General features: G+C 43.2%; 1 protein-coding gene across 2 annotated transcripts in view; it reads left to right on the plus strand.

Moving 5' to 3' along the window:
* Nucleotides 1-615: 615 nt before the first annotated feature.
* adcy5 (adenylate cyclase 5) overlaps nt 616-27,137 on the plus strand; it is a 95,383-nt gene continuing 68,861 nt past the window's right edge. Inside the window, exon 1 of one of the 2 annotated variants that reach the window (XM_030428843.1) lies at nt 616-2,674. In XM_030428843.1, coding sequence (XP_030284703.1) covers nt 1,745-2,674 — 930 coding nt within the window. In that variant the 5' untranslated portion in view covers nt 616-1,744. The remainder of the gene's footprint in view (nt 2,675-27,137) is intronic. The other variant, XM_030428844.1, reaches the window with a different exon arrangement.

The raw sequence follows: 27,137 nt of genomic DNA on the forward strand, positions 1-27,137 counted from the left end.
AACTTTGGGTGAACTGTTCCTTTAATAAAACATTTAAAAAACAAACAAACAAACAAACAAACAAACAAACAAACAAAAAACAAACAAAACAAAAAAACAAAACAAAACAGGAATGTACTAACTTCAATCAAAACCAGGAAGTTCAAAAATCGCACCGGCAGGATCGTGATTCTGATAAAAACCGTTTGTCCACAGAAGCTCTTTGCAGATCCTGTCCATTAAAAGTTTTGATGCAAAGACATCATCGCTTCGTTTGAGCTGAGATCAAGTCGCTGTGTGGACAGAGAGGTTCAGAAAATATTTGTTTTACCAATCTGTCATTCTGAAAGACAATTCTACCTTAAATCAGTGTGGAGAACCTGACACTGTGGATCAGTGGAGAGCGGCAGATCACGGAGAGAGCAGTCCACCCCCAGTGTCACACCGTGGGTGTGTGGGTGAGTGTGCTAGTGAGGGCCATCCAGCTGTGAGAACAGATCCGCCCATTCATCGAAAGCGCCCGGGGGTCGCGCAGCCTCTGCTTTTAGATGGACCGGCCTGTCGTCCAATGACAGCGCGTCAGAGCGTGACTCACCCCCTCCCGTTTCCAATGGAAGCGCGGCGGAGAGGCGGGCTGCAGGAAGCACACTTGGTTGAATGGCCATTGAAGCAGCAATCAGCGGTAAATATGTTATGATGCCACGCTCCAAACAGACACCGAGCGGATTGTCCGAGGCGGCGGGAGCGCACCTTGGCATCGGGTAGACGCTTGGCGAAACGCTGCCGCTGCACGGCCCCGCGGATTTCGCTGTGCGCGGACTGTAAACTGCGGATCAGAGCAGGAGTCGCTCTCCGGGGATTTGAGCGGTGATGGACAGCTGTTGGACATCGATTCGGCGCAGAGGTTAGAGATAAATTGACCGTGCGGTAACACAAGGCTCAACCATGGACCAGGGAGCTGTGCTGTGCGGCTGCCAGAGGAGGAGGAGGCGGAGGAGCGGCTGACTTTTCTCCTCCGCTCCCATCAGCGCAAGTGTGCGAGCATCGTGATGATGCTTTTTGGACAAACGTGAGGCTCCCCCCCCCCTCCTCCCTCCCCACGCCCCCCCCCCTCGCCGTCCAGGCTGCGATGTGTGTTCAACACAGGTGCATCAAGACTTGACGGGACCAGGACGATCCGCCAACATGGGATCCACCTTTTTCTCCCCCTCCAGCTCCGTCTGTTGTGTCCTCACACGGATACAGGAAACACAGATATAACGGGCTCACGGCGTGATTGATGGTGCTGCGCTATGCTCTCTGGGGACTCTCTGAGTTGTGTAATGGTTTTATTTCATGTACAGCGCGCGCTGCCGTGCACCCTCTCCATGGATGGCAGTTAATTGGGCCCAATGATGTAGAGCCAAATCCACCTGGATCTCATGTTCCCTCCTCTCGCGGCGGAACTGGCTCCCCTGTGACTTTTGCGCATCAATTGTTTTTATTCCCTGAGCTTTTCACCACTTCAATTCAATTTGTTTTTTTTTTTTTGTTTTGTTTTTTTGTTTTGTTTTTTGTTTTTAACATTTAGTATGAATGTTTGCTTCTAAAGAGTGGGAGGTCAACCCGCTGACTGATCGTGCTGTTTAGATTTGAAGCTCTCCAACTATGAGACATTCAACTTAGGATAGGCTTCTCTGGACTTAATTGTTTCCTTCGCTGATCAAAACTTTTCCCGCAGTGTTTGTTTGCCCAGACACATCTCCGTCGCGTCCCTCTCGCCACCATGTCCAGATCAAATAGTGTCAGCCCACCCGGAGTCGGTGCGCCCGGGTTGAGGGGAGGGACCGAGCACAGATCAGCTTGGGGCGAGTCTGAGTCTGTGGCCAACGGGTGCCCGTACTCAGCCAGATCCCCGCGCAAGAAGCTCAGCCGGACCAACAGTCGGTGGAGGGAGGAGGATGATCAGGAGCACCGGCAGACCGGGCGAGCCTCCACGACCGTCAGCAGAGTCAGCTTCAGGTCCAGGTCGGCTTGGCAGGACCATGGCGAGGAGAGCAACAAGCGCGCGTCCCCGAAGCGTCCAGACGGCGAGGTGAGACCCAAGTCTGTGGAGCTGGGTCTGGAGGAGCGGAGAGCCAAGCCGAAGTCCGACGAGGAGGAGGTCATGCCCGAAGTGAACTTTTCTTTCGTGGCGTGCTGCATCAGCGTCATGCACATTTTCAAATCCAAGAAATTCCAGTCGGAGAAGTTGGAGCGGCTCTACCAGCGCTACTTTTTCCGTCTCAACCAGAGCAGCCTGACTATGCTCATGGCGGTGCTGGTGCTGGTCTTCACGGTCATGCTGGGCTTCCACTGCTCCGGCGGGACGGCGAGGCCGAGCGTCACGTACGTGGTGGTGTTCTCCGTGGCCATCTTCCTCACACTCATCCTCATGGTGGTCTGCAACAGGAACGGCTTTCACCAGGACCACATGTGGATTGTGTGCTATGTGGTCATCCTGGTGGTGCTGGTGATCCAGGTGATCGGGGTGCTGCTCGTGCAGCCCAGAAGTGCCTCGGCGGGGATCTGGTGGACCGTGTTCTTCATCCATGTCATCTACACGCTGCTGCCCGTCAGGATGCGCGCCGCGGTCATCACTGGAGTTATTCTTTCTGCCATCCACGTGGCTGTTTCTTGGGTGTTAAACGGAGTGGACAGCTTTCTGTGGAAACAGGTATGTACACGAGTTTAATTCGCTTGTAACTTTTTTTTAATATCACGCGGCGGGGCAGAGGTTCCACGCACACACACACACACACACTGTGCGCAATAACGCACAGCCGAACACGGGCATTTCCATTAAAGCTTCCTCCTGCTGGACTTGCGGCAGCAGTGTGTTAACAAGTGGCCTGCACTATATTAGCCAGTCTACCGGGCAGTGCGGTGTTGTGACTGGAAAACGTTTCTCACAGCAGTGGCATGCGCGCACTCTCTGCGGGGTTGAGCGAGGAAAAAGCGGGCACCAACTCCCCCAAGCGAGCTCTGTTTCTTCACACAGCTGCCAAGGTCACCATTCTGTGTGCAAAACAATGTGTGCTGTTGAGGTGAGACCGACCAAGTGTGTCTGATTCATCACATCGAAACTACAAAGAGCCCCAGCCACCTGGAATCAGACTGGGAGGCAGTGATGCAGCCACACTGACACTATATGACCACTTGTTTGAAGTGTTTAAACACTCCTGCCTGCACATGTGGTCCGAGCCATAGGAGATAATTTGAAGTTTATGAGCCCCAATGTTTCATTTTTTGCCAAGAGCTCCATTGTGTAAAACCAAACAGCCTTCACAGAGGTGAAGTTCACTGACCAGAGACATGAGTTAACTAAAGAGGCAAGCTGGACAGAGCAGAGGGGGCAGCAGGGTAAAAATGATGCTCGGAGGAACCCCCTCCGGTCTTAGAAACTCTTGAGTAAAGGTTTTAGAAAAAAAGTGGCATTAAATGAATAGATAAGAGATGCAGTTCGTCCTGTTTTCCTTAACTTCTCACATCCCTACAGGCTGTTTCTTCAACTAGCATTTAAAAACTTGGTCGCCACGATGAGCCCTTGAACGGCAGACAAAGATTTTGCTGTGGGATATAGCCTCTGGTTGCCACGGAAACTGTATCAGCTGCCTCGTTGCTCCTCAGGCTGCAGACAACTGCGAGTTTAGCACGAGCGCACCTCGACACACTGCAGCGAGATATTCCTCTGGGGTCGGAAAGTGGATGAAGTTTCCCATTTAACTTTGTCTCTCCAAATCTTCCCATTTGTTTCACAGGATGTGTGAAGCAAACATCAGACACGTGATCGGAAAGAGTTACATGTGATTACAGTTACTTTCTTGTCGTTTGGAAGCATTTTGTCACCTGCAAATGATAGAAAAAAAAGTCTGTCACCACCAAAAGTCACCTTCTATTCAGTGTCTCCAATCAGTTTTGCTGCTACGTTTCTCTTGGGATTCGTTAACACACCATGCTCGTCACTTCACCTTGGCCACACACAGCTCTGAGTTCATTCAGGGTGAATCCTCGTAATTGTTACAGTGCACAGTGGTTTCCTGTCAGGATGGATTGCGTGACTGTATATTGTTTATTATGGTGTTCCTGTCACCGACTCCTCCACGTCATGACCTTTTTGAGCACACGTTGGAGCAGAGAGGATGTTTACCTGACGTATGGGGTTTCATGTCTACTTTCTGTCTCGGTTGATTCATAACGGCTTCGAGCAACGGCCAAGAAATGCAACTAATGCTCATCCTGCTCGCGACGTCGTGATGGCGGCGGCCTCTCACCAAGAACATGACTCACATTTAGGACTGATCGTTGTATTATAAAGTAAGAAACAAACTGCAGGTCGAATACCTGCAATCTGGGCTGTTTATAGAAGAGGAACATGTTTGTTTGTTTGTTTATTTGACTTCATCTGGACCTGTTATAAGCTCGGCGCTGATTGTTTTAGTGGATTTTGTGTGCTCCTCATAAAACCCAAATGCCTCGGGTTGGGTTTTTACTACATCGGTATTAGTTTTAAAGCCTTTTCTCCACTGCTAGTGGACTCGGGCTGTAATATAGGTGCTCACACAAATGGGTATAATTTTCTACCATTATTTAAAGGTACACTAAATTGCATCATCTGCTGAGTTCTACAACTCGGTATTATTAACCCCCAACTGTGCTCTCCTTTGTGTGCTCGAGTGTGAGGCTCTGTATCTCCTCTCTCCCACCACATTGTTTTAGCCGTTCACTCAATTAGCTGTTTTTATCAGGCCGTTCCCTGCTCATAAATATTTTCTCTCACAGCGCAGCTCTTCAAGAGTTAGTGCTTTTACAAAGAGTGAATGTGGCAAACGAGATTCAAGACGTTTGGCAAGAGTCTCGAGTCGTTTTTCTTCGGGCAAGTCAAGTCCCAAGTAGGGTCACCCACCCCCCCTCCCTCAGGATACTGCAGTCTTATCGGCAGTATCGGCTCTTTATGAAGAGAAAGGTCAAGGTATCAGTAACTGTATAGTAATGATAGAATTGGCCAATTTATCGAAGCTGTTCATCCACTGAGGCAATCAGTTGAATTTGCATTGCAATTATTGATTTTCATTGAAAGAAATGGTAGTCAAACGACTCTGCAAAAGGTCATTTATTTTTGAACTGAGTCAAAAAGATTAAAGAGATCATATCATGCTTTTTGGCTTTCCTTGATTATGTAATTTGTTTTTGCCATGCAAAAGTCTTCAAAGTGTAAAAGCACAAAGTCCAGTGCTCCTGCACTGCCTGAACCGCCTGGTTTGAAGTTGATTCCTTACTTCCGTCACTTAAGTGCATCACTATCTAATGGGCATTAAGTAAATATACAAATATCTATGTACAAAAATAAAATATATACAGCTGTACTGCAGCCATGGTTACCAGCTGTAGCAGCATTATTTTAGATCACACTACCTTGTTCAGCATGCCCTGCTCTACTCTGCCTCTGATTGGCTACATCCTGCCTGTTATGTAACGCACATGTGCAACTCTCACCAATTGAACAGAGGCGAGATGTCTCACTCTGTAACTAAAACTGCTGTAGCAATGCACCATATGAGGAAAATAATGTTGTTTTGGAAAAGTAAAGTATGTAAACCTATTCTACTAGGACCCCCAAATAAAAGCATGAAGCTGGAAATTTGCATAATATGACCCCTTTAAAAGATTATTTATTGGTCATTTTACAACACCAGGGTTGCAGAATGGAATTTGACAAAAAACTAATAATACATGGAGTGATGAAGCTGCTCTATAGTCTGGTGTTGTGGCGGCAGATACTTCTGTATCTGTTGCCAGGTGGCAGCAGGGTGAACAGACTGATGCTGGGGTGGGTGTCAGGTCAAGTTGCAAGTTATCAGAACAGTATTTGGAGACATCCATACTGTTATTTATGGTTCGGGCTCGGGCCTTTGTTCCAATGAAGGAACATCTTTATGCTACAGTAAAATGACACTTGAGACGACAGTGTTTGACCATACCACATACGAAAACTGCATTGAAGTCTACTTCTGAAGCCTTGCAGAGGCTTGCACATGAGCTGTTTTAACAAAAGACAACATGCTCCAGAACTTAAAAAAGAAAATGTCCTGCACACACTTTATCTGGGCCATCAGTGTGTATCCAACTTTAGAAAGAGAACATTGAGTTGCATACCTCTTAAAAACCCAATGAAAGTGCATGAACGCTTGTAACTTTTCATGCAGTCATCAGTGACGTGCTAAGACTGTGTCGACCACCGGAAAGGATGAAGGATTTCACTTTTCATCCTTTGTTTCTGTTGGGAATCTAATGTTTGGTTATGTAAGCTGATAGTTTAGTTTTTTGCGTGAATGGCATGTGACCCTGCATCTATTTGTATTTTCTGTGAAGGCCACATTGTCATTCGATGTGGTGATGTGAGTGTGTGGGAACGAGCTGCTGTATTTGTTGTTCTTTCCTCACCATGCTGTTGTTTTTAGCATATCTGTTCTCCCCTGTTTACATAGGACCCGGCTCCTCTCTCTGTTAGACCACTGCTGTTTAAACGGGATCTTAAGATGATGCTGGTTCTTATATGTGGGCTCCGAGGAATATGCTGAGTTTCCCCAAGTCAACGTCCGCCAACCTTGTGACCTGTAAAAATGTTAATAATGGGATTTCCTCTTTCATGAGCCGGAAATCACATCCGTGTAAAACTAGGATGAGGTTTCACTTTAGCTGTCACCACAGATACAGGTGTGTATTTCTGAGCTCTCACAGGGACAGCACAACACATCTGTGGATCTAGAAACATCTGCAGTATTTTTTTAAGACAAAGCAACCCGTTCATTGCCACTTTTCTCTTTTTGTGGCCACAATACCTGTCCTATCATATAGGGGCATTACAGTGGCAGACATACGTACGATTCACATCACTTAATATTGCAGTTCATCCCGGAGGCCTTTTTTTAATGATGTGAGGGAAACTTCCCCCGCAGTGACTTGATCGTTGCTCACATTCTCCACAGATGATGATGTCCAAGAGTGCAGCTCATTCGCTAGAGTAAATGTTGGCAATTCACATTTCTTCAAACCACTGATATGTTGAAACTTTACATTGCTCTTAGTTCAGTTTTCCATTTTATCATGTGACAATGCCGTGCTTGTAGTTTGGCTAGGTTTACATTTATGCCTACCTATATTCATGATCTGGCTGGAGATGTCACGACTTCTTGTGAGAAATGGCTGTTTTTATCTGCCGACCACGGCTGGAAATTGTCCAAAGGTCCTCATCAACATATCCAGGGGTGTCACACTTACAAGTCAGGGGTATCATGATAATCCACGATATCTATGGTAATAAATAAAAAAAAAATATATGAAAATCATAATACAGAGATGGTAATATTGTTTCAGTACTTCAGTGAAGATGTTCGGCCTTGTGCATCCTTTGTTTATGAGTTCATATGGTTGCCTGTTCACCAGTAATGTGAGTTTAATTGTTCTTTTTTGCCGTCCTGGTTACGGAACACTGCACTGTTTGATCAAACTCTCGTGCCCGCATTGTTTCTTCCTCTCTTCGTCAGTGACCTAGTACACATCTGTCCAATTATATCACACATTTGGTTCCAATATAACAGGGGACATTGCATAAAGATTCAGATTTGCGGTGTGTTGACACAGATTAGCGTGGTGTAAACTGCTGTGGAGTGGAAACAATACCATTCAAAATGTGGTTGCACTAGATAAGAGCACTGCGTGGACTTTACTGGTTGGCACTGGTGTCAATGATAGACTGTGGTATGGAAACGTACTATAATTAATTGCAAATAATGATGTATATGACATTTTAAGAGTACTCAACAAATGTAGCACCTCTAAGGTTGTCAGGCTCACGTTGGACACTGAAAACCAGTGCATCGTCTTTTTCTATTGCAGGCCGCCTTCTTTCCCTTTTTATGCGACTACATTACCCACAATACAAGTCGACCACCAACAGCTTGGTTATGGTTTAGTGCGGTTTACGGTCAGTGTGGCACATCGGCAAACTAAGTTGCGGTTCGTTACAGGTGAACAGCTCACAGCAGACCGGTTCAGCTACTGTTTTAGCTCGGAATTTAAATGTGTTCAAAGAATGCACAAAAAAATTTTATTTGCTTTTTTGGATTAGTTTTCACGATTTGAACAGAGACATTACATGAACTAGAACAAAGCTAAGCGAAGTGTGTTGTCAGTTTGATTCTTGTATATTCCTTGTGCATTTTAATAAAATAAGAATATTTCTGTGCTTAGAAACAGACATAACTAATGAATGGGCTGCATTCGTCCCACAGGCTGCCGGTTGAATAGATCTTCCATACAGCAGAGCTGGTTTTATGAGGATAGGGAGACAGGTGCTGACAGGACATGATGAAGGACAGAACTCTTGTTTTCCTTTAACTTTTTTTTGCCCTGACGAACCTTTCCTGGAACCTAGAAGGTTTTTTAGGAGCTCTGGACCCAGTAAGCAAGGATTTATTGATTGAAAGGTCAAAATATCACTTTAAATGGGCTAAATTTGGTTTAAAACTGAAAGTATTATATACTTTTGTACAACCACTGTTTCAAGGACTGTATTTCAGAGTGAAAGTAGTAATTGAAACAACATTTGTCTTTATCTTTATCTTAGACAGATAAATGTGGCATTTTCTATTATTTTGAAAGTGGATGTTAGCTTTTGTCTTGCAAATCAAACCATTTACCTTATATTTCAACTGAAAGTGTCTACTTATCTTAGCTCCTGCTCCTTTATACAACCTGTCATAGTACTGTCTGATATCTCAGGAACTTTTGGGGGGAGTTTGCAGTGCTGAACTGCAGCTACTTGTGCACAGCAAGCAGGTATTCATATCAGGGTACTTATTGTATTTAATTAATTAATAATAATAAAGTTAAGATCATTTAGAGTTCTCCATCAAGTCAGTGTTGCTCGCCTTAACTCTTTTGTTTGTTCACACTGAACCAGGCAGTGGAACTAAAAGAGGTGTGACTGTACACATCATGATGTTGACATCAGTGTGTTTCACCTGTTAATCTGTTTTTAATCATATGGCTACAGATATAACGTGTTGTGATTGAGATCCTGACCCACTTTACATCGTGGAAAGTGACAAAGTTACGCTATTTGCTCTTAATTACATAATTACATAATCACCATCAGCACACAGCAGACCCTGTCTGACTCTCACTCACGAGGAGGGATGCGGTTTTCAGGGGGAAAGTTCACCGAAGCCTTGGTCAGGAGGCGGTGATTTCTTTTCAAGACAGTAACTACAACAACACGATAGTGGAAGGATACAAAGACATGGTGATTTAAAGGTTTTTGCTCTAAATCACATAATCACCACCAGAGCTGCTTTTTGGGAAGAAATGTTTAGCTTTTTCACGCGTGGATACAATATTTTTTTCATCATATAAGTTGACAAAGACACCACCAGTCATCACGTTACTGTTGTTTTGGCCAGTGGCGGATCAGAATAAGAAACTGGTCTCACTCTCTGAATCTGTAAGTTTCACACAGATGGGGAGGCGGAGAATTGGCACATGATTCCCATACAGAAAGGGTGGTGTGTGAAGGGGTTGAGATATTCCTCTGGATTCCTCTGGAGCCACAAAAAGCTTTATACAACTTTTTTTGTTTTTTTCATTTATGTAGTAGTTATTCCCCAAGGCTTTCATATATAAAAAATCAGTAGAGTGCCCCTTTAAATAACCCTTTGAATCCCCCTTTAATTAATATTAAAAAGAGCTAGAACATTTGAACTCCTGAGGTACTTCCTGTGTGTGTATCCTGGGACTGTGTGGTTAAGGAGCTCTGCTTCCATTCTCCTCTGCCCTCCGTCCAGTTAGCAGAGGCATGTTAGTGACCAAACACTGTGGGCAGGGTTCCAGTAGTAACAGGGTTTTCTGCTTATCTAATTGAATTGCCCAGTGCCTGTAACGTGTGGAAATTCACAACAGATGTCCACATCCTCTCTCCCTCCTTTACCTGCCTTCTTAAATCCATCCCTCGTGGTCCTGACCTGCTTTTAATTTCCCTGTGAGGCTCAGCCCCTGTGGACAGACATTTAACCACTTTCCTCCCCTGCAGGATGAACCACATGAGCTCTAGAGCGATGAGAAAGAAGTGCCCCTCGGGAAAACGGTCCAAATCAGAATCTATCAGATTTCACACTGCTGGGTTCACTTTTTATCCCCGACCCGTGTGACAGCATGCAAATATATAGTTTCAGCTGCTCTTTGCTTTGTTTATTTGTTTTTTTTCGAATGTGAGCACCCGGAGGCTCAGCAGTGTGACAGGGGATGCTGCTGTTTTGGAGATCATACTTGAACCAAACATGGATGCAGGGCAAACCAGAGTACCTTTTAGAAACCACTGCTGACGCATTCCCCTGTGAGTCCACAAAACTGCGCTCAGTACTCCTGTAACTTAGCAACAGATTCTATTTCACAAACACCATCCAACTCTGCTCATTGCTTCCCTGGGAGCACCTTTACCTCCAGCCGAGGACTGCCTGCACATTAGTTTGTGTACTTGGTCGAACAGGGACAGATAACTTCTGGTTTTAGCATCGCCCCTCCGCACTTTGCTGTTTTTCTGTTAACACTGCGTACAGGATTTGTTCAAAACAATACTACTGTTTATGATGAAAATAACACAGTGCACATCAGGGGCCAGCGTGGCATATGTTATATGCAACAGTACAACGTGTTGCATGTCTGATAATGAGGAAGCCCTCTGCTTGTGATGGCGGCATGTTGCTGTAATTATGAGCAAATTCTTTGACAGGGAAATTTTAAACTGATGGATTGTTTCCACATTGTTGTTTCCACTGTGGTGAGCTGAGCAACACTTGGCTGTTGGGAATCGTTGCTTAATTCTGCTCATCTGACATTCATTAACTTTAATTTGTTTGTTTGCTGTGCAGGAATTCAGACTCATGGTGATATTATTTGCAGGGGGAATTATAAATGATTATGACACACATCTCGAACATGGAATCATTCCTCTGACAGCTCGCATTATAATGAGTCAATGCTGCTTCTTGCTGAGCAGACCAGTTTTGTGATTGTTGTCAGTGCTGCTATTTTTTTTGTATGTTATGGGAGTAAAGAGGTTTTTCCCAGACTGATAATTACACCAAGTTTCTATTTTGTTACCGCTTCATTATTGTCCGACAATAGCTTTTCTTGTTAGCCATTTTCTGTTTGGTATTGGAGCGTTTTTTGCCTCGAGCAGTAGGACGGGGCTGATGTATCCAGAGGCTTTGTTAGCAGTTAGCCCGCTGTTTATTATGTCTATGAACTACGACAGGGTGCAATTTTCCTTTCACCTAATGCTGGGAACGGCTCAGGCCACTAGATTTATATTATTATTTACTGATATGTGTTCTTAATGAGATCACACACTGCAAACAGTGTATAGCGTAACCCTCCAGCATTTAACATGACACCCTGACCTGATTGCATGAGGTGAAGGGGATCCTTGCTGCTGGTTACTTCCAGGAGGCTCAGGTCGAATGCCCCAACAGGAGGGGGCTGATTATGATCATTGATGTCAGGTGACTGCGTGTCCAGGCCATGAGCATGTAATGCTGGATACTGGGAGGATTGTAAACAGTTGACAGTTTGTGATGAAGCCATTTTGAATCAATTTTGACTTGACAACAAAAAGGTTTGGGCTAAGTTGTGTCTCATGACCTTCAGTACCTGAAGTACCCCCCCAGTGTTGCCCTTTACATTGCTTTTGGTTTGGGCGCTTTGTGTGTCTTGAAGATGTTTTTCAGTCTGTAGCCTGGTTAGCTTTTTAAAATTTTTTCCACCCATTCATTGTCACTTTTTTTGTGTGCAGATGAGCGCAATGCCACTGATGCCTTTAAGCACCCGAAGTGTGAATTGTTATACTCTTGTGTACAATTCATGGTAGATTGAGAGAGAGGAGGGTGGCAGTATGATGAAGCAAGGAGGAGAGTGTTGGGGCTCATCCACTGGTACTTTTGGCCGCGCTGAGTCAAACTGTGCTGCGCTGAGTTTTGCTTTAACACTAACATGATTTACCGCAATGGGTTAACCGTGCCAAAGGTGGTCCTTCCCCGAAATGGGGCCAAAGTGCGCCAGCCCCACCTCTAAGCGGGATGCGGTGACGTCTCGTGACCGTGGCCAACGCGAGACAACCCCAGTTATCTCCCTCAAATCAAGCATTTTGTTTCTGTTCAGTGTCCCTGTCTGTGCGTTCAGACGTCGGCTTTATTTAACAGCTTCATCGTGTTTGCTTTCAGCTGTTTAGTTGCAGTAAACTGCCGGTGAAAACCCATCATTTGCTGATTTTTCGGCTTCATACTACTACACTGCTTCTATTGTGAAGAATGCATAGGACATTTAACGTGCTTATAACCGAGTTAGCTGATCTTTGTTCGCGGCGATTCTTTCATAGTACTGCGGGGAGGGAGAGTTTTAACAGCCCCTCCTCTGACCACTACCCAAGACAGGCACTTCATCGCATAAAGACACACCTTCAAGCCGGTAGACTTGTTTTAATGGAAATACAAAACCCTCCTACACTGGTCTGACCTGTCGAGTAAAACCGAGTCGAGCCAAACCAACACGCGTGTATGAAAAAAGGCCCATATAACGGCAAGTGCAGTCATCAGAATGGTCGTAACAGTTGTGCCTTTAGACATGTTTGGATAATACGTACTGAACTGTAAAATGTAGCTGATGCCTTTGGGGGTTTTGTGGTTTTGAGGCGTGGGCTTAGACAGTACAATAGATAAAAAAAAAAAATAGCAATTATGCCCCATTACTGGTATGTGTTGCATTATAAGATCGTTTTAAAGAGATAAACCTCAGCTATCACTTTTAAACCTTGCACGTTGTAACAGCTTGAATCTCAATCATTTCACAGCATTGACTGCCAATGCCTGTAATTGCGGTGCATTTGACAAATGAAGACACTGAAACCTAAACCATGCCAGCTGTGCCACAGTGATTAAGAAGTATTAGGGTTGAGGTGAAGGGAGAGTCTGTCTGTTGGCACTTAATCTATCTCTGTTAGTGTTCGGAACTTTGTCTCCTGTCTTTTCTTTTTTTTTTTTTTGGAGGAACTTCCATCATCAGTTTAAAATGGATTTTGATGGCGGCTGGGAAACTCAGGCGGAATCAAAATCTCACCAATTTCACAAGTCGAATGGGTCCCGTGTCTTGATTTAGTGCGAAGAGGGACTGTTATTTCACGCCTGACGCCTCACCCTCGTCTGTGGTTATTTGCATTGTTAACGTCCCTGGACGGTGATACATGCAGTTACAATGTGACCCTGTGGTTTGTTAGACTATGAGAAAAAATGTTTTCTCAATAAGTCCTCTGAGAACTGCACCACTGTTGACATCATCAGGCAATAAATAATCTATCCAGGAAGCAAATGGCTCTCGCCCACACACATTTAATGTTGTGCACTTTATTTTTAGAGCACATTCAAAAACTAAAACATTCAAAAGAAGACTTACAGTATCAATTTGTGTGAACAGAGCGCAAAAAAGTGGCAGAAGTGGAGCTGTCTTTGTCCATGAAAACAGACATTTTATTGAACCAAATTGTCTTTACAGAACGGTGTGAATAGCAATTACCTATTGCACTTTTCACACCTGTCATTCGCCCTAGAAGCCTGTTACTGGTAACACATTGAGTCTGGCCTCTATAGCAACAAAGCATTTAATTGAGATAGAACGTCGCCACTACTCATACTGGGAACATTGTGAGATGTTTTAAATGAAAACGGGCAGTTCCTCGTCACCAGTTTCTGTGCAAAAAATATCCACGAGCAGTCAGTGATTTTGGTTTGATATCTACACCCCCAGAGTGTGCACGTCTCACAGTGACGCTGCTTCAAAATCAATCTAGACTCTAAATGTCAGGAAACTTAATATCTGCTCACATTTTGAGGCCTATGAGGCCTGGTCCGACAAAATGGTGTATGAAGAACACGCCAAGTTATTTTATGTCGTCCTCTTTGAGATTTTCACACAAATATAAGAAAAAAAATGTCAAGGTAAGTAATATAAATAGCAATTTCAAAATGGCCAAAATGGACAATGATCCATGCAGCATATTGATACTTAGCGGTTCATAGCAAAGTTATCTCATGGGATGGTGTATAAATAGCAAGCCACTTTAAGAACATTTCATGGAGGAGGTTGACGAGGAGGAAGTTGACGAGGAGGAGGTTGATGAGGGTGAATGGATAAATCAAACAAACACGTGGCTTCGTTTCCCATGTGAAACCAAAAGTCAACAATTTCACATTTTAACCTCCATCCATAAGTTAACTTGGGTGATGTACTTAACTTCTTCTGTGCAGTGTCAGTTACATCAAACTTGTTTCCATGGTAATTAGTTATGTTTAGACCAAACTTGACAGGAGTAATCTCAGGCTTATGTACCAAAACAACAACCTCATCTGTCACCTGCTGGAGAGAACAAAGTCACCATCACCACAGAATTCCAGTGAAGTGATAGATACTGTAAATAACATAGTGTACAGAAATTATGCATTTACTGTACAAATGAGTAGAAAGACACCCTGTCAAGTTTTTCGCCACCAGTGGCGCCACGCAGCTATTTGAAAAAAATTAATTTACCTTACCTTACCTTTTTTTGGATGACTCAATCCATGTTTCGTGGCCGTGGCGGTGTTGGTGACACGTGTTGAGTGAGACAGTGTAATTCACTAAGCGCTTTAACACAAAACCACATGATATTTTACTTTGATTACAACAAACTGAGGCATTATTGACTTGAAAAATTCTCTTTTAAATTGACAAACATATGATTAGTTCCTGGCTCTGCAGAGGGATCAAAAATGATATTTTAAATGATATTGTCTCATCCCGCTGACTACTGTACATATTTTTTTTTTACCAAAATAAGGTTCCATGAGGTCCACTGGAAGGGCTGTGACTTACTTATAACTCCATGTTTTGCTTCAAAGCAAATGAGCTTAGCAAATGTGTTTGAGGAAAAGAAATGCATCTGGCTATCTCTGTTTATTAGACCTCAGGGAAACACACAGTGTGTTTTGGTGAGAAGACATGAGACAGACACCGTTTTTATCAGAGAAGATTCTGCAACAAATCTTTGCAGTGGAAGCAGTGTCTCACTCTGGCTATAAAACAGGGTTTGTAGCAGATAAAATTACAACTTTGTATGATTTATTAATGATATGTCTGTTGTTTTGGTGAACTCTCTTACACTGCGTTTCATCACTGCGGCCATTGGGAACGATGGATAACTTTCTTTTTTACACATACTCCACCAGCCATGTCCTTCATATTCTTATGTTTATCAAGACATGCATTAGGGCTGCACGATTCTGGAAAAAATGTGAATCACGATTTTTTTGCTTAGAATTGAGATCACGATTCTCTGGCTCGATTTTTTCACAAAATGTTTATTGCACTGATGAGTAAAAAAACATTGTAGTATGGCAGAGGCATAAAGCAATGTTTTTTTTTGTTTTGGTCAAGTTCTATCATTGGATGAGAAATGATTTTTACAAAAGAAAAAAATAAAATAATTTGTCTCCAAGATGAGAGGGAATCCTTTAATCCCTGTTGTACAGTGTTTATTGGGGCCGTATCTTTGGCTAAGTGATATGTGATAGCTGCTTTGATCGGCTTTCTAAAACGGAGGCGTAATATTCATCGAATAAACATGTGACGTGACATGAAGCCCGAAGTTGGGCTGGGAACAGTTGACAACAAATCTGTCTTCAAAACAAGAGCCTTACATTGCACCCCAGTGTAGTTTAGAACTGGGTTCTTAGCGGGGGGCTTTTACTTTGAAAGTAGCTACCGTTTCTAGCTTGCGCTACAACAACAAGCTAACACAACGAAACAGCAAGAGATCCAGGAGAAGCTAGCATCTCCCGGATCTCAGCGGCTGTCCAGTTGCTCAACTAGCAGGCGAGGCGGAAATAAGTGTACCCTCTGAGGCGGCAAATCGGCGGACCTAAACAGACTCTCTCTTTGCCGCCCTCTGTCTAAAACCGTGGACCTAGCTGCCCAAAAGACGGGCAGATTGGCGGCTTGTTGCCCCGTCAAAAAACGGTCTCTCACTCACTCACTCCTTCCAAACACTCAACTGCAGGCGGGCTTCCTCCGCTGAATCCCGTGTTGTAAAGATGCTTTACCACAGGTTGAGGGAGGAGGCAGCGGCAGTGCTGCGTTTGGGGGCGCTTCGAAAAATCCGGGAGGAAAATAGGAGCATTTGTTTGTGATTCAGCTCGAGATATAAAATGCTCCAGAATCGCTGTGTGTAGAAATAAGATCACGTGTATGTGTGAATCGAGATCACGATTTTTTAACGATTTTTTGTGCAGCCCTAACATGCATTGTGGGTTACCTATACTAATATGTCAAAATGAATGTGATATTGATCTGCTTATGGCTAAAGACACCTTTAAGCTTAACTTGATAGCACAGTCTCCTCACCGCAGTATTGACTCAGTTTATTTGCTGTAGTGAGTGACTGTCAGGAACCTAATGGTCATTTCCCGTAGTCAGCCCTCTGTGGTCACTGTATTACTTGCTGTTGACAGGCCTTAAGACAAGCGGACGTTTTTCTGTGGTTTTATCCCGTGATTCTACTTGAGGAATGAGTCCCTGATTTAATGAGAGCTGTGTCCTCTAAAAATGTACCCTGTAAGTGTGCTGGCATCCGGAACACCATATCTGTAACACAGCCATGAGCGAGCACACAGATTATTTCCTCCTGACGAAAGGGAGTCCGGGGCACAAAGCAGATGAACTGCTGACTCAATGATTCAGTCTGGATGGAGGTCTTTATTTATTCAACCTTATGGCTATGTAAAACAACATTTTTTGTATGGCTAAACTGGACTGAATAGTCCAGCAGAAGGTGAAGCCATTGTGATCTACATTTCTATAGTTCATACACTAAAAAGTGCAGTTGCAGTTAAACCATTGAGGACAAGAGACAATTGAACCATTCTATAGAACTAGTTCCACGGCAGTAGTGTTACCTGGGGACCTTCACTCATTTTTAAGAATTGCGGAGGACGTCCGTGATCCTAATCCTGCGTGAATCATGTAATCAACACAGAGAAAACGCTGGTTCTGTGATTGATTTTGCTGTTTGTTCTAATGCTGGACAGTACATCAGATTCTGAGTTTTCTAACATCTTTGTTTGTGCTCATAGTCTAGTTTGGAGAAAAACAGCTGTTCAGTCTTACTCACAAGACTTTAAGTTAGTCATGTTTTAGTTATTTAAGTAGTTGGGGCTATCTCCCCCTCCAAATGACTGATTTCTCCCATTTTTCCTTCAGTTTCTGCTTCACAAAATCTAACTGTAAATGATGTGGTATGCTGTACAGATTGTAAAGTCCCTTAAATCAAATTGATTTCTCTTAATATCAGGCTATATAAATACATTGAAAGGTGCTCTGTGGAACTTCTGCGTTGTGTTGGAAGTCGGTTCTTAGTTTATGCTCACAGACTTCTACTTCTAAGCTAATGTTAGCAACTGTTGCTCTTAGCTGACTCCATTTCTAAACTTACGTTAGCTACTGTTGCTAACTCGAGTCAGCTAACAGATAGTTAGCTGATAGTTAGCTGACTCAGTAGTCATGTCTAATGCTAGTTTAGAAATGGAGTCCACTAAGAGAGAGCAACAGTAGCTAACGTTAGTTTTGAAATGACTCAATTTCTAAACCAACGTTAGCTACTGTAGCTCTCTGTTAGCTGACTCCATTTCTATACTAACGTAATTTAACATTAGCTCCTTTGATAATTTATTGAAATGGTATATAAACTGGTAACCTGCAGTAAGAATGTTATGACTAATTTGGTCAACTTTTTCCAACAGATTTTTTTCTGCTAGAAGTCACTCTCCTGTAGATGCCATAAGCATTTTACCGAGATTTGCTCTAATGACAGGGCTTATAAATTGCATGTGCTTTTCGTGTGACTTTTCATAGTAGTAGCTGTCGGTTAAGTTCTACCTGGTACTCAGCTGTCAAAGAATGTGGATGTTAAAGACTCACATTTGTTGAAAGTGAACATTCAGAACTCCATTACTGTCAATCGACGGCCAAAAATGCCCCTGTGTTTTACTTCCTTTGTTAACGTAGCGCCTTGCTCATGTATGTGGATGCCAGATTGGTCATAAGTGCAGCTGGTGCTTGTATGTCTTGTGTTGAGCCTCTTTAGACACCCAGTTGTTATTTGATGGCAGCATATTTGACTGCTCCGCTGAGAAAACTTCCCTTAAAATTTTACAGTGCTACATTTGCGCAACAGCTTTGGTTCAGTAGTCATGTTTCCGTTTTGCAATCCTTTTCGGGAGCATTGTTCTGCATGGTGATGACTCTAACAAGTCAGTCACTCACAGTGCGTCGGAAAAAAAAACATTACAACTGTGATGTCTGATGTCAAATGTTGTTTTGTTTTTGAAATCATGAAGACTCCCTAAAAGATTGGTTAAAATATCAACTTTTCTCGTAATTGATGGACTCGTCCTATTGTCTTGTTGCTGTGCAACCAGGCTGTTTCCTCGTGGGTTGATGCCCTTTTCCTTGAAGAGCCGTTAGCAGGGCACGACTGCTCCACTGTTTGTTTGTGCACGGTGGCAGAAAAAGAGCTGCCAGCCTGGGGAACGAGGACCTTTTTATGCCATTTTTGTCCACTGCTGGAGTGATCTCATAGACTAAGACTTCAGTTCAGAGTAAACTTCTTGACCTGTAACATTTAGCTGGAGAGACGTTTGTTGTAAGCACAGAAGTGGTGGTTTAAAAATAGCAACGACTAAGTTATGTGTTTTAATGTAACCAGGCTTCAAATGAGGACATTGTGTCTTGTTTTTCCACGTGGCTGCGTGTGTTGTGCAACATCCATTTTTATTAGGTGAGTCCCCCTCTACGCCTTCTGCACAGGGGATGTTTTCCTCTCTCATCTCGCAGGCTTACCTCATAATCAATGAATCAGAGGCACTCCATGAGCGCAGACAGATAATCTCTGCATTGATTGTAGCCGCAGCTGGAACAGGAATCCGATCACAGGTTAAACTTCATGAATACAACTTGTATTCCGATACGTGTGTCTGCAGGGCCTCATGTGTAAAACCATCCATCCGTGATATCCAGGGAAACAGCTAGTCCCGCTCTCCTGGCTCAATTTGCTGTGCTGTTCACCTTCCACCTGGCCATATGCTCTGATTGGACAGGGTGGATCTTTGCCAGCATCTCATTTTATATTTGTCTTATCTTTTGTGTCAAGCTACATTGAGAGCTTTGCCAGAGAGGAGAGTCACCTCTTGGCCATTTGTCATATTTGTGGTTACTCTGGTGATTAATTATGGGATGTCATAAAGCAGAGTTATAAATACCACATGCTAAAAGGCACACCAGTCAATGTTTGACCATGTGTGATGTTAAAGGGATTGCTCTGCAGTATTTGGCCGTACCTAGATGCACCAGGGGTTTGAACCGAACCGATGCTTGGTTAGACAAAAATAGATCCGTTAAAGCACAAAGAGTTGTTTTTGACACGATGAACGTGTCAACAAACAACATTATCATTTGGAGTAGTTTTGGGCCCATATGCCCATATTCACTCACCTTTCATCTCTTTTTTGCTCTCCTCCAACTCAAGATATGTGACTCTTCTGCTCAATGTTCCACTATGCTCACACAGTGTACCCTTTGGTACAGTAGGTAATGTACAGTACCTGTTGATCAGAGCTTTGTGCATGCTGCTGCTGGAGATGTGGTTGATGGGGTCACAATGACTGACTGCATTTGTGTCACTTGCAATTGAATCAAATAGTTTTCATGGTGAGAATAAACGTATTCACATGAACTTGTTGACTGGAACAGTGAGACTGAACAATACTGGAAAAACAAAAGAACGAGCTGAGCGATGCTAAAAGGTTCTGTGGAGCTGCAGTGTTATAATAAATATAATAATGACCTTCGGGTTCGTGGCAGTCAACATCTGTCACACTTCAGTCAATTGAACCGTTGTTCAAGTACAAATATTGGGCACAAAAGTGACATTCCATCATGGAACGCGTAAAAGGTTAGTTTAGTTTTGTGGTTATTTTGAGACTCAGTGTGTAGAGTACAGATTGCCATGCTGTTGCTCATGTGTGGCTCTGTGCACAGCTCTGTGTTGCGTCTAAAACCAGAAGTGTGTTGATTCAACTGACTCTATGGATGATACATATCGTTGAAGGAGTTGAAGGAGGCAGCCCTACAAATGCCGGACAAATATTCATGATACAGTATCATAAAAATGTTGGGTTTCATACCAAAACAATAATGTACTGCGGTGCTGGAAACCCAAAGTGCTTGAATTTGACGAAGGATCAAACTCTCACCACCTGTGTCCTTGATTAACTGCAGAGCTGTTCGTAGTGTCCCTCTTTATAAAGCACAGTGACTCGGGTCACATTGACTGACTGAATTTGTGTCACTCACAATTTAATGCAATAGTCTTCATGGTGGGGAAAAACATATTCATATTAACTTTGCAGACTACTCCTGCAGACAAATCCACGTCTGCGCTGTCCATCTGTATTCTCAGTATTCCTCCTGCCTGTGCCAGCATGAGACTTCCTCTTGAACATACAGGCTCAATCTGTGGCCTCTCCACCGGGCACTCGTCTCACCTGCACAGCTCTGTGATTTAAAGAGGACAGGTGTATTATCACAGATTCTTGTTGCACAGAAACTAACATCACTCGAAAAGAAGTAAAAGTATTCTGGTGGCAAACCTTTTTGTGATAGTTTGTAACTATTTCTCTCTTCAGATAGTGTTGGTGAAGAGCCCTGATCTGACTGAACCATGTACTGTATGCAGTGCGCAAAGTGTGCTTGCGTGCACGTTAACATAGCGCGCCTCACAGGCTGCCTTTGTCAAGGTGGCACGAAGAGTCCATTGAGCCCATTATGTGCCATTATGCTAATTGTGGAAAGTAATGCCATTATCATCGATAATGAATGCAAATCTATTGTCCTGTCGTCAAGCAGTTGAAGGATAGGAGGGGGGGGGGGTTGATATTTGGTGCTTTTCTGTTACTCATACAAAAGATTCACCCGCACAGTTACAGATGACTCACCGATGAAATGATTGCGCGAGAAATGCTCCTTCATATGATAATTACAGAGCTGATAATGCAGGCTTTTTACAGATCGGTGCTGTGAAGTCTTATGTGTATTTATTTCATGTAAATGTTTAATTTCCCCACAAATCGTTGCCAAGTTCTGAAAGACAAATGGGTCAGTTTCCTGGACCTACACAGCAGACAGATTTGGTATAATTGGCATCAAACCTCTCTCTAGCTCCCACAGACCCCTTCATAGTTTCATAGAGGCGCTATTGTGTGAGAGACATAAAAGCAGCCTGCTCTGGAGGGAGTGCATGACAGAGGCTGGATGTGGGGCAGCATGCCCATCGCCAATTACCCCTTCCTGCATGAGAAGGAGAGACATTTGGGGCACAGATGTCCCATATGGAGAGCAGGCATGTGACTGACAAACTCATCCCAGCTGACAACAGGTTTAGGGATACAAATTACTTTCATCCTTGAGCAGACTGATGATTATTTTTATGACTCTCAGGGACCCAAAGTGAGTGTTCGTGTGACTTATTTTGTCCGACCGAGCAAAAAAGATTTCACTGACAGAAAGCAGTGCTGTGTCGCATCAGAGAACTGCACCGCATGTTATTATTTTCACTATCACCTTGTTTTCAAGGAGGGAACAGCATTCTCAGATTTGCTAATAGCTCACATTGTGCATTCTCCGTGTTGTTCAGTGTAACTCGTGTGCTGTACACGGTGTCTCCCGAATGAAGCGCTGTGACTCTGCAGGCCTCCTGATGTTATACAAAGGAAATGGTTTCCCTCAGAAAAACAAACTGTTGTCCGAGTGCATTTATTCTCACTGAAGAGAAAAGAAGTGTGTCTGCACATCTGGTTATTCTTTTTATTTTTAGAAAGGGTCGGTTAGTTTCAGCTAAAACTGGCTCTGAAATTACAGATGGTCCATATCGGGCGGGAAGAGCCGTCGTTCAGCCCTGAGGTTATCATTATTCTGTGGCTGGTTGTCAAGGAAAAGCCTCAGTCCTCAGATCCCTCTCCAGCGATGCTTCCCACATGTATTATGACTGCGAGGCAGAGCAGCAGCGGGGTGTGATAAGGCTCAGACTCTCCCCACCTGGCCTTATATGGATGGAGTTTGAACCGCGGCTGCTTTGTAGACCGAGCAGGATACAACTGCTCACGAGCCACAGTTCAGGGATAAGTTAGAGCTGTCATCCTCGCGGAGCTTCTCAGATCCATATTGCTGCTCGTCGACTAAACCATACTCAGTGAACTTTCACTGAATGTAGCCACAGGAGAGGAATTACAGTGTAACTCATGCGTGACATAGAGCTCTCATACTGAAGCATAGAATCTTTTTAATTACATAAGCAGGGTGTAATGTCGTTAGAATGCCAGGATTTTAAACTTTGTTGCGATGCTAGTATTATAAAACCGCAAGAAAACTACACAACCTCTCTGATACCACAGCAAAACGAGGAAAAAAAGGCGTTGGCACACAAAATAGATATTTTTTAGATTTACGGTCGTTTTCTGTAATGTGGATTTTTGCTGAATCAAAACAGACTGAGACAGAAATGTGACATCATTCTGGCCACTGCCCAAAGCTTTCTGTTGTAGCCTCGTATGTTGGACAGTAACGGTTTAAACAACTAGCTTGTTGTTGTCGGTTGGAACTAATTTTGGACACACGTAACATTCTGTTGCTTAACAAGTCTGCGGCTGTAACTAGAGCATGACTGACTTAAAGATCAAAACATTCTGATGTAGACAAGTCTTTTTTTTTTCCATGATAATCTTCAGAGCTTGTAGAAAGGTGTAGAATAAAAGCATCTCTTCTCCTTAAGGCAATGATATGATTGTGAAATGATCATTTTAAAAGGATTGTTTTCTCCATCTCTGTGTGTCTCTGACAGTCGGTCCCAGTTTCTGCCAAGGTTTGTCAGCCGATAGATGTTCATGTAAAGGGTGATGTGCAACAACAACACGAGAGGTATTTCAACAAGAGAACACCGCTTGACTAAATGTAATAGCTTTACTGATATATTAAGAATAATTTCCTGTGGCAAATTTCCCACTCTTAAAAGAACAAACTGGTCACCAAGGGGCTTGTGAACATGTGCAGGAAAGTGTGATTTTCGGGAAAAAAAAGGTATGCTACAGAAAGTCATTACAGACTACAAGAGTACAATTTATATAAAGCGCGTTGGCACATTTACTACAATCAAGTATTTATTCCTTGCTACAGGAGAGAAATTTCCTGTATTTGGACTTCCATTAGAAGCTTTTCTTCCTTGCGGATTTGGTAAAGCTTGCTAATGGAGCATAATGCCTTTGCTCTCATTTACGCTGTAAGACTCACCCTCAAACCATCAAAAGGTGTGAGTCATGTATTATGAGAGGAAATAAAGCAATTATTGCTTCTTATAATAGTGAGGACCCAACCATCCATCCGGCAGCCATGTCTGCAGAGAGCTGCTGAGGCTGGTGCCTCAAGTTGCATTCGATATTGTGCTGCACTCCTCCTGGTCTTGTGTCTCGCTAACGGCATTCTCAGCTTAACTTGTCAGAAGTAACACAACACAACAATGGCCGATAGTTGGGAGACGACCTCTGGCATTCCTGTTGCAACAAGAGCACTTTTGTGAGTTGTTTTGTGCCTGAACAGTCCTTCATATGCATACGTCTGTGATATGTGAACATGCTCTCAGGGACTTAACAGCAGTTTACTCTGTCTTTGTTTCAACGCTTGTTGAGCTGCACAGCTAAAATGTGTTGAACCAGAAACACCACATTTACACTGAAGCTGCTGTAGGTGTTGTTGTCACTTCATGTCTGTTTTTACAGTTGTTGTGAAATGACTAATGACATATCAGACTGTATTTGTCCCTCCTCAATGAATGCTGTACAAATCTTTTCCCATGAGGTCCACCAGAAGGGGAGTGACTTCAGCCGCCTATTGCTGGTGTAGGTACCAGGCAATGTATGTTTCTGCAAACCAAGGACATGTTGCAACTTCACGTTTATTTTGTATCGATTTGCAATTTTATGTTGTGACAGCGCTGTGCTCGTGCTCCGGCTAGGTTTAAGCACAAAAGCCACTTGGTCATATCGAGGGTCAACTGTTTCTGTCACCACAAATACGGCTCAGTGAACGTGATGTGACATGTTTTGTAGAAATGTTGATTTGATGCGAATGACACATTGAAAATTTAAGTTATCCTTGGTTTGCTGAAATAACAACATTTTTACTCTGGTAAATATGTTGTTCCATCTGAATATGTCTGTGCAGGTGATGTTGAGATGTAGGATTTGAGATGACTTGTACTGTTGCTACACAATTATTTAAATAATGACATAAAATAACAACAATAAGCATCATAGGGTCGCTATATAGCTAATCTTATTTTTCCACATCCACCTTACTGGACACCTCACGGTGCTGTAGATTTGTAGAGATATGCTGTAGGAGAATGTGGACAATACCAAACAATGGTCTGAAGGGCTTTGGCAGGCTCAGCACTGCAGTTGGCATATTTTGAAAGGTGTTACAGTGTAAACTGTCACTGAACAGGCCAGTTGTAACTGAGCCTCGGTCCAACAGCCTTCCAGGGCCTCCAGTCTGTTTTGGCTCGGTGTTGTGGAAATCACAGCGTGGGTGTGTTTGATCACTCAGACAGAACTGTCATGGCCGCTGGCTCCCAGACACCCAAACACAACAGACGGGCAGACACGGAACATCACACGGGCCGTGTGGATAAAACTGTGGAAACAAGTGGAGGCAGTGCAGAGGAGCACGGGACATCTATCTGACACACATCATTGTGTCCGAGTCCAACCCTCTGCTGGACATTTATTGGTGGGGAACCAGACATAGAGCTGGAGCTGTAATAATTGGCACTTTCTTCTGCTGCCTATCCTCCTGCTTCTTCTCTTATCAAGTTATCTTGGATCCCTAAAGCTGTCTCGAGTGTGAGTAAGCCTTACTTTGTTGCTGGGTTCCTATGCTCCCTGTTGTTTCTGATATTTCAACTTTTTCTCTTCCTTCCCACCCCGACTTCCTTACACGGTTAAATTGATTGCATTTTTTTGTTTCAATAACAAATAAAAACAACTTAGAAAAACAGTCACAAAATAAACCAAGTTAACATTTGATTGAAATTGCACAATTAGCTGAATATCTTGTTTTTTAGATTTTGTTGAGTGAATTACATTTGTTTTAACTTTGCCCAATCTTCCATAGTTTTGACACACAGAAGACACAAGGTTACTCTGCTATTTTGACAGTCACCATGAAAGCAAGATGTGATTCTTCACATTTTGGATTGGCGTGATGAAATCGCCAGTTTTTCAAAAGTCTGTCCCATCAGAGCACTCTCGTGGACTTATAAATCCCAAATGAAACTGAATCATAGACTTTCTTCTTGTATGTTGACTTCTAAAGATTAACAGTCCAGGCAGAGACACATTTCTGAGAATGATCATTCATAGCAGGTGGTTCTAGTCAGATTTTGGGAGCGTTGTTAGTAAGTTCCACGCAGAGCAACATGACAAAACCCTTTCTCACATATGACTACTCTGGTTATTTAATCGGCTTCAAATGAGGCAGCATGCTACAATATACACTAGCCACATTAGGTGTGGTATGTGCTAATGCTAAATTCAACAGGGTTAACCTTCAAAATAAGCAGTAACCTACAGCAGATTGTGAACTTGATGACGGTCCTTACTTTGCTGGCCCTTTTGAAAAAAAAACTTCTTTCGATTAAATGTTTAGGGAAAACATTCCCGTTCAGAGTTGTCCTGTCGTTATTTGGTATTTTCCATCAAAATAGAGTTAATCCACTCGATCTTCATTTCTTTGGATTGTGGGAGTGGATGAAGACGAAGAATGAGACGATGAAGAGTGGATGTTTGTTCTTGTAGAAGAATTGGGGTGCTTTGTTACTTTTCACGTTTGTGTTACCGAGGTCTGCATTAGCAAGGAACACATCGGTTACTGGATGTAGCTGCAGTTCTAGGAGTGAGTGTTTGCACGAAAACGATTGAAAACACTCTTGTCAGCTGACAGCCACTGGCTGCGGAACAGCCAGTGAGTGTGAAGCATGAATGATCAGCTGATCCTAACAAGCTAATGTGACAGCGACTCCAGTGCACTGCCTGAACTGATGACATGCTTGATTAGTGATGGTTCCATTCTGACAAATATTTAAATGCGATGCAGCAAATTAAGATGCTATTATTTTCACCTGTGTTTGACAGGTAGTTGTTGAAAATAAGGTATTGAAAGCTGCTGTAAGTGATCCATTTTTATTAAAACAAGTGTTAAACAGCTCTATATTCGACCACAGCGCTGACAGCTGCTTAACTTTGACCGTTGTAAAAAAATGTTTCCCCTAAGATTTATTCCTTTTTTGATTTGATGTTTTGTGACCCACAAGTGTTACAATTTGAGGCAAACTCTGTAGAAACTAATTCTAGTTAGTAATTCTAATTCTATAAAACACACACCTTTCAAAAAGTTGTAAAGTACAATTCTACCAGAATCAGAAGAAAAGAGGCTCCTCATTTTACGAGCCATATACATCTTGGTCGTTGCACACTTTGAACGTTGTTTTAAAATGATCTAAATTTACGTTTACAGTCACTCAGTATCACTGCTTCTTTTTTGTCCATGAAGGTAATCATAAGTCGCACTGGTCCATATTGTTCTCAGAACCTCACAACGGCCACTTTTGGCTATATTTGGCCTTGTTTTTCCAAATGGTGACAACTGAACACAGGGAACAGGGTAGAGTTGCACATGTACTGAGGCTGAGCATTAATGTTTATCCCCCGCTGGGTCAGACATGGTATGCTTGGTATGTTGGAGGCTGTGGTACTTTCTCGCGCTAAGCTTTCTCTCTCACACACAACACACACACTTTCTGCCCGTCTCCCCAACACACATCCACCATTTATTTTCCCTAAACATGAGTTATTGGTTCATTCAGCTGTTACTCCAGAGAGGGCCATGGTTCCTTT

The sequence above is a fragment of the Sparus aurata genome, chromosome 9 (genome assembly GCF_900880675.1).
Source record: "Sparus aurata chromosome 9, fSpaAur1.1, whole genome shotgun sequence".
NCBI lineage: Eukaryota > Metazoa > Chordata > Actinopteri > Spariformes > Sparidae > Sparus > Sparus aurata.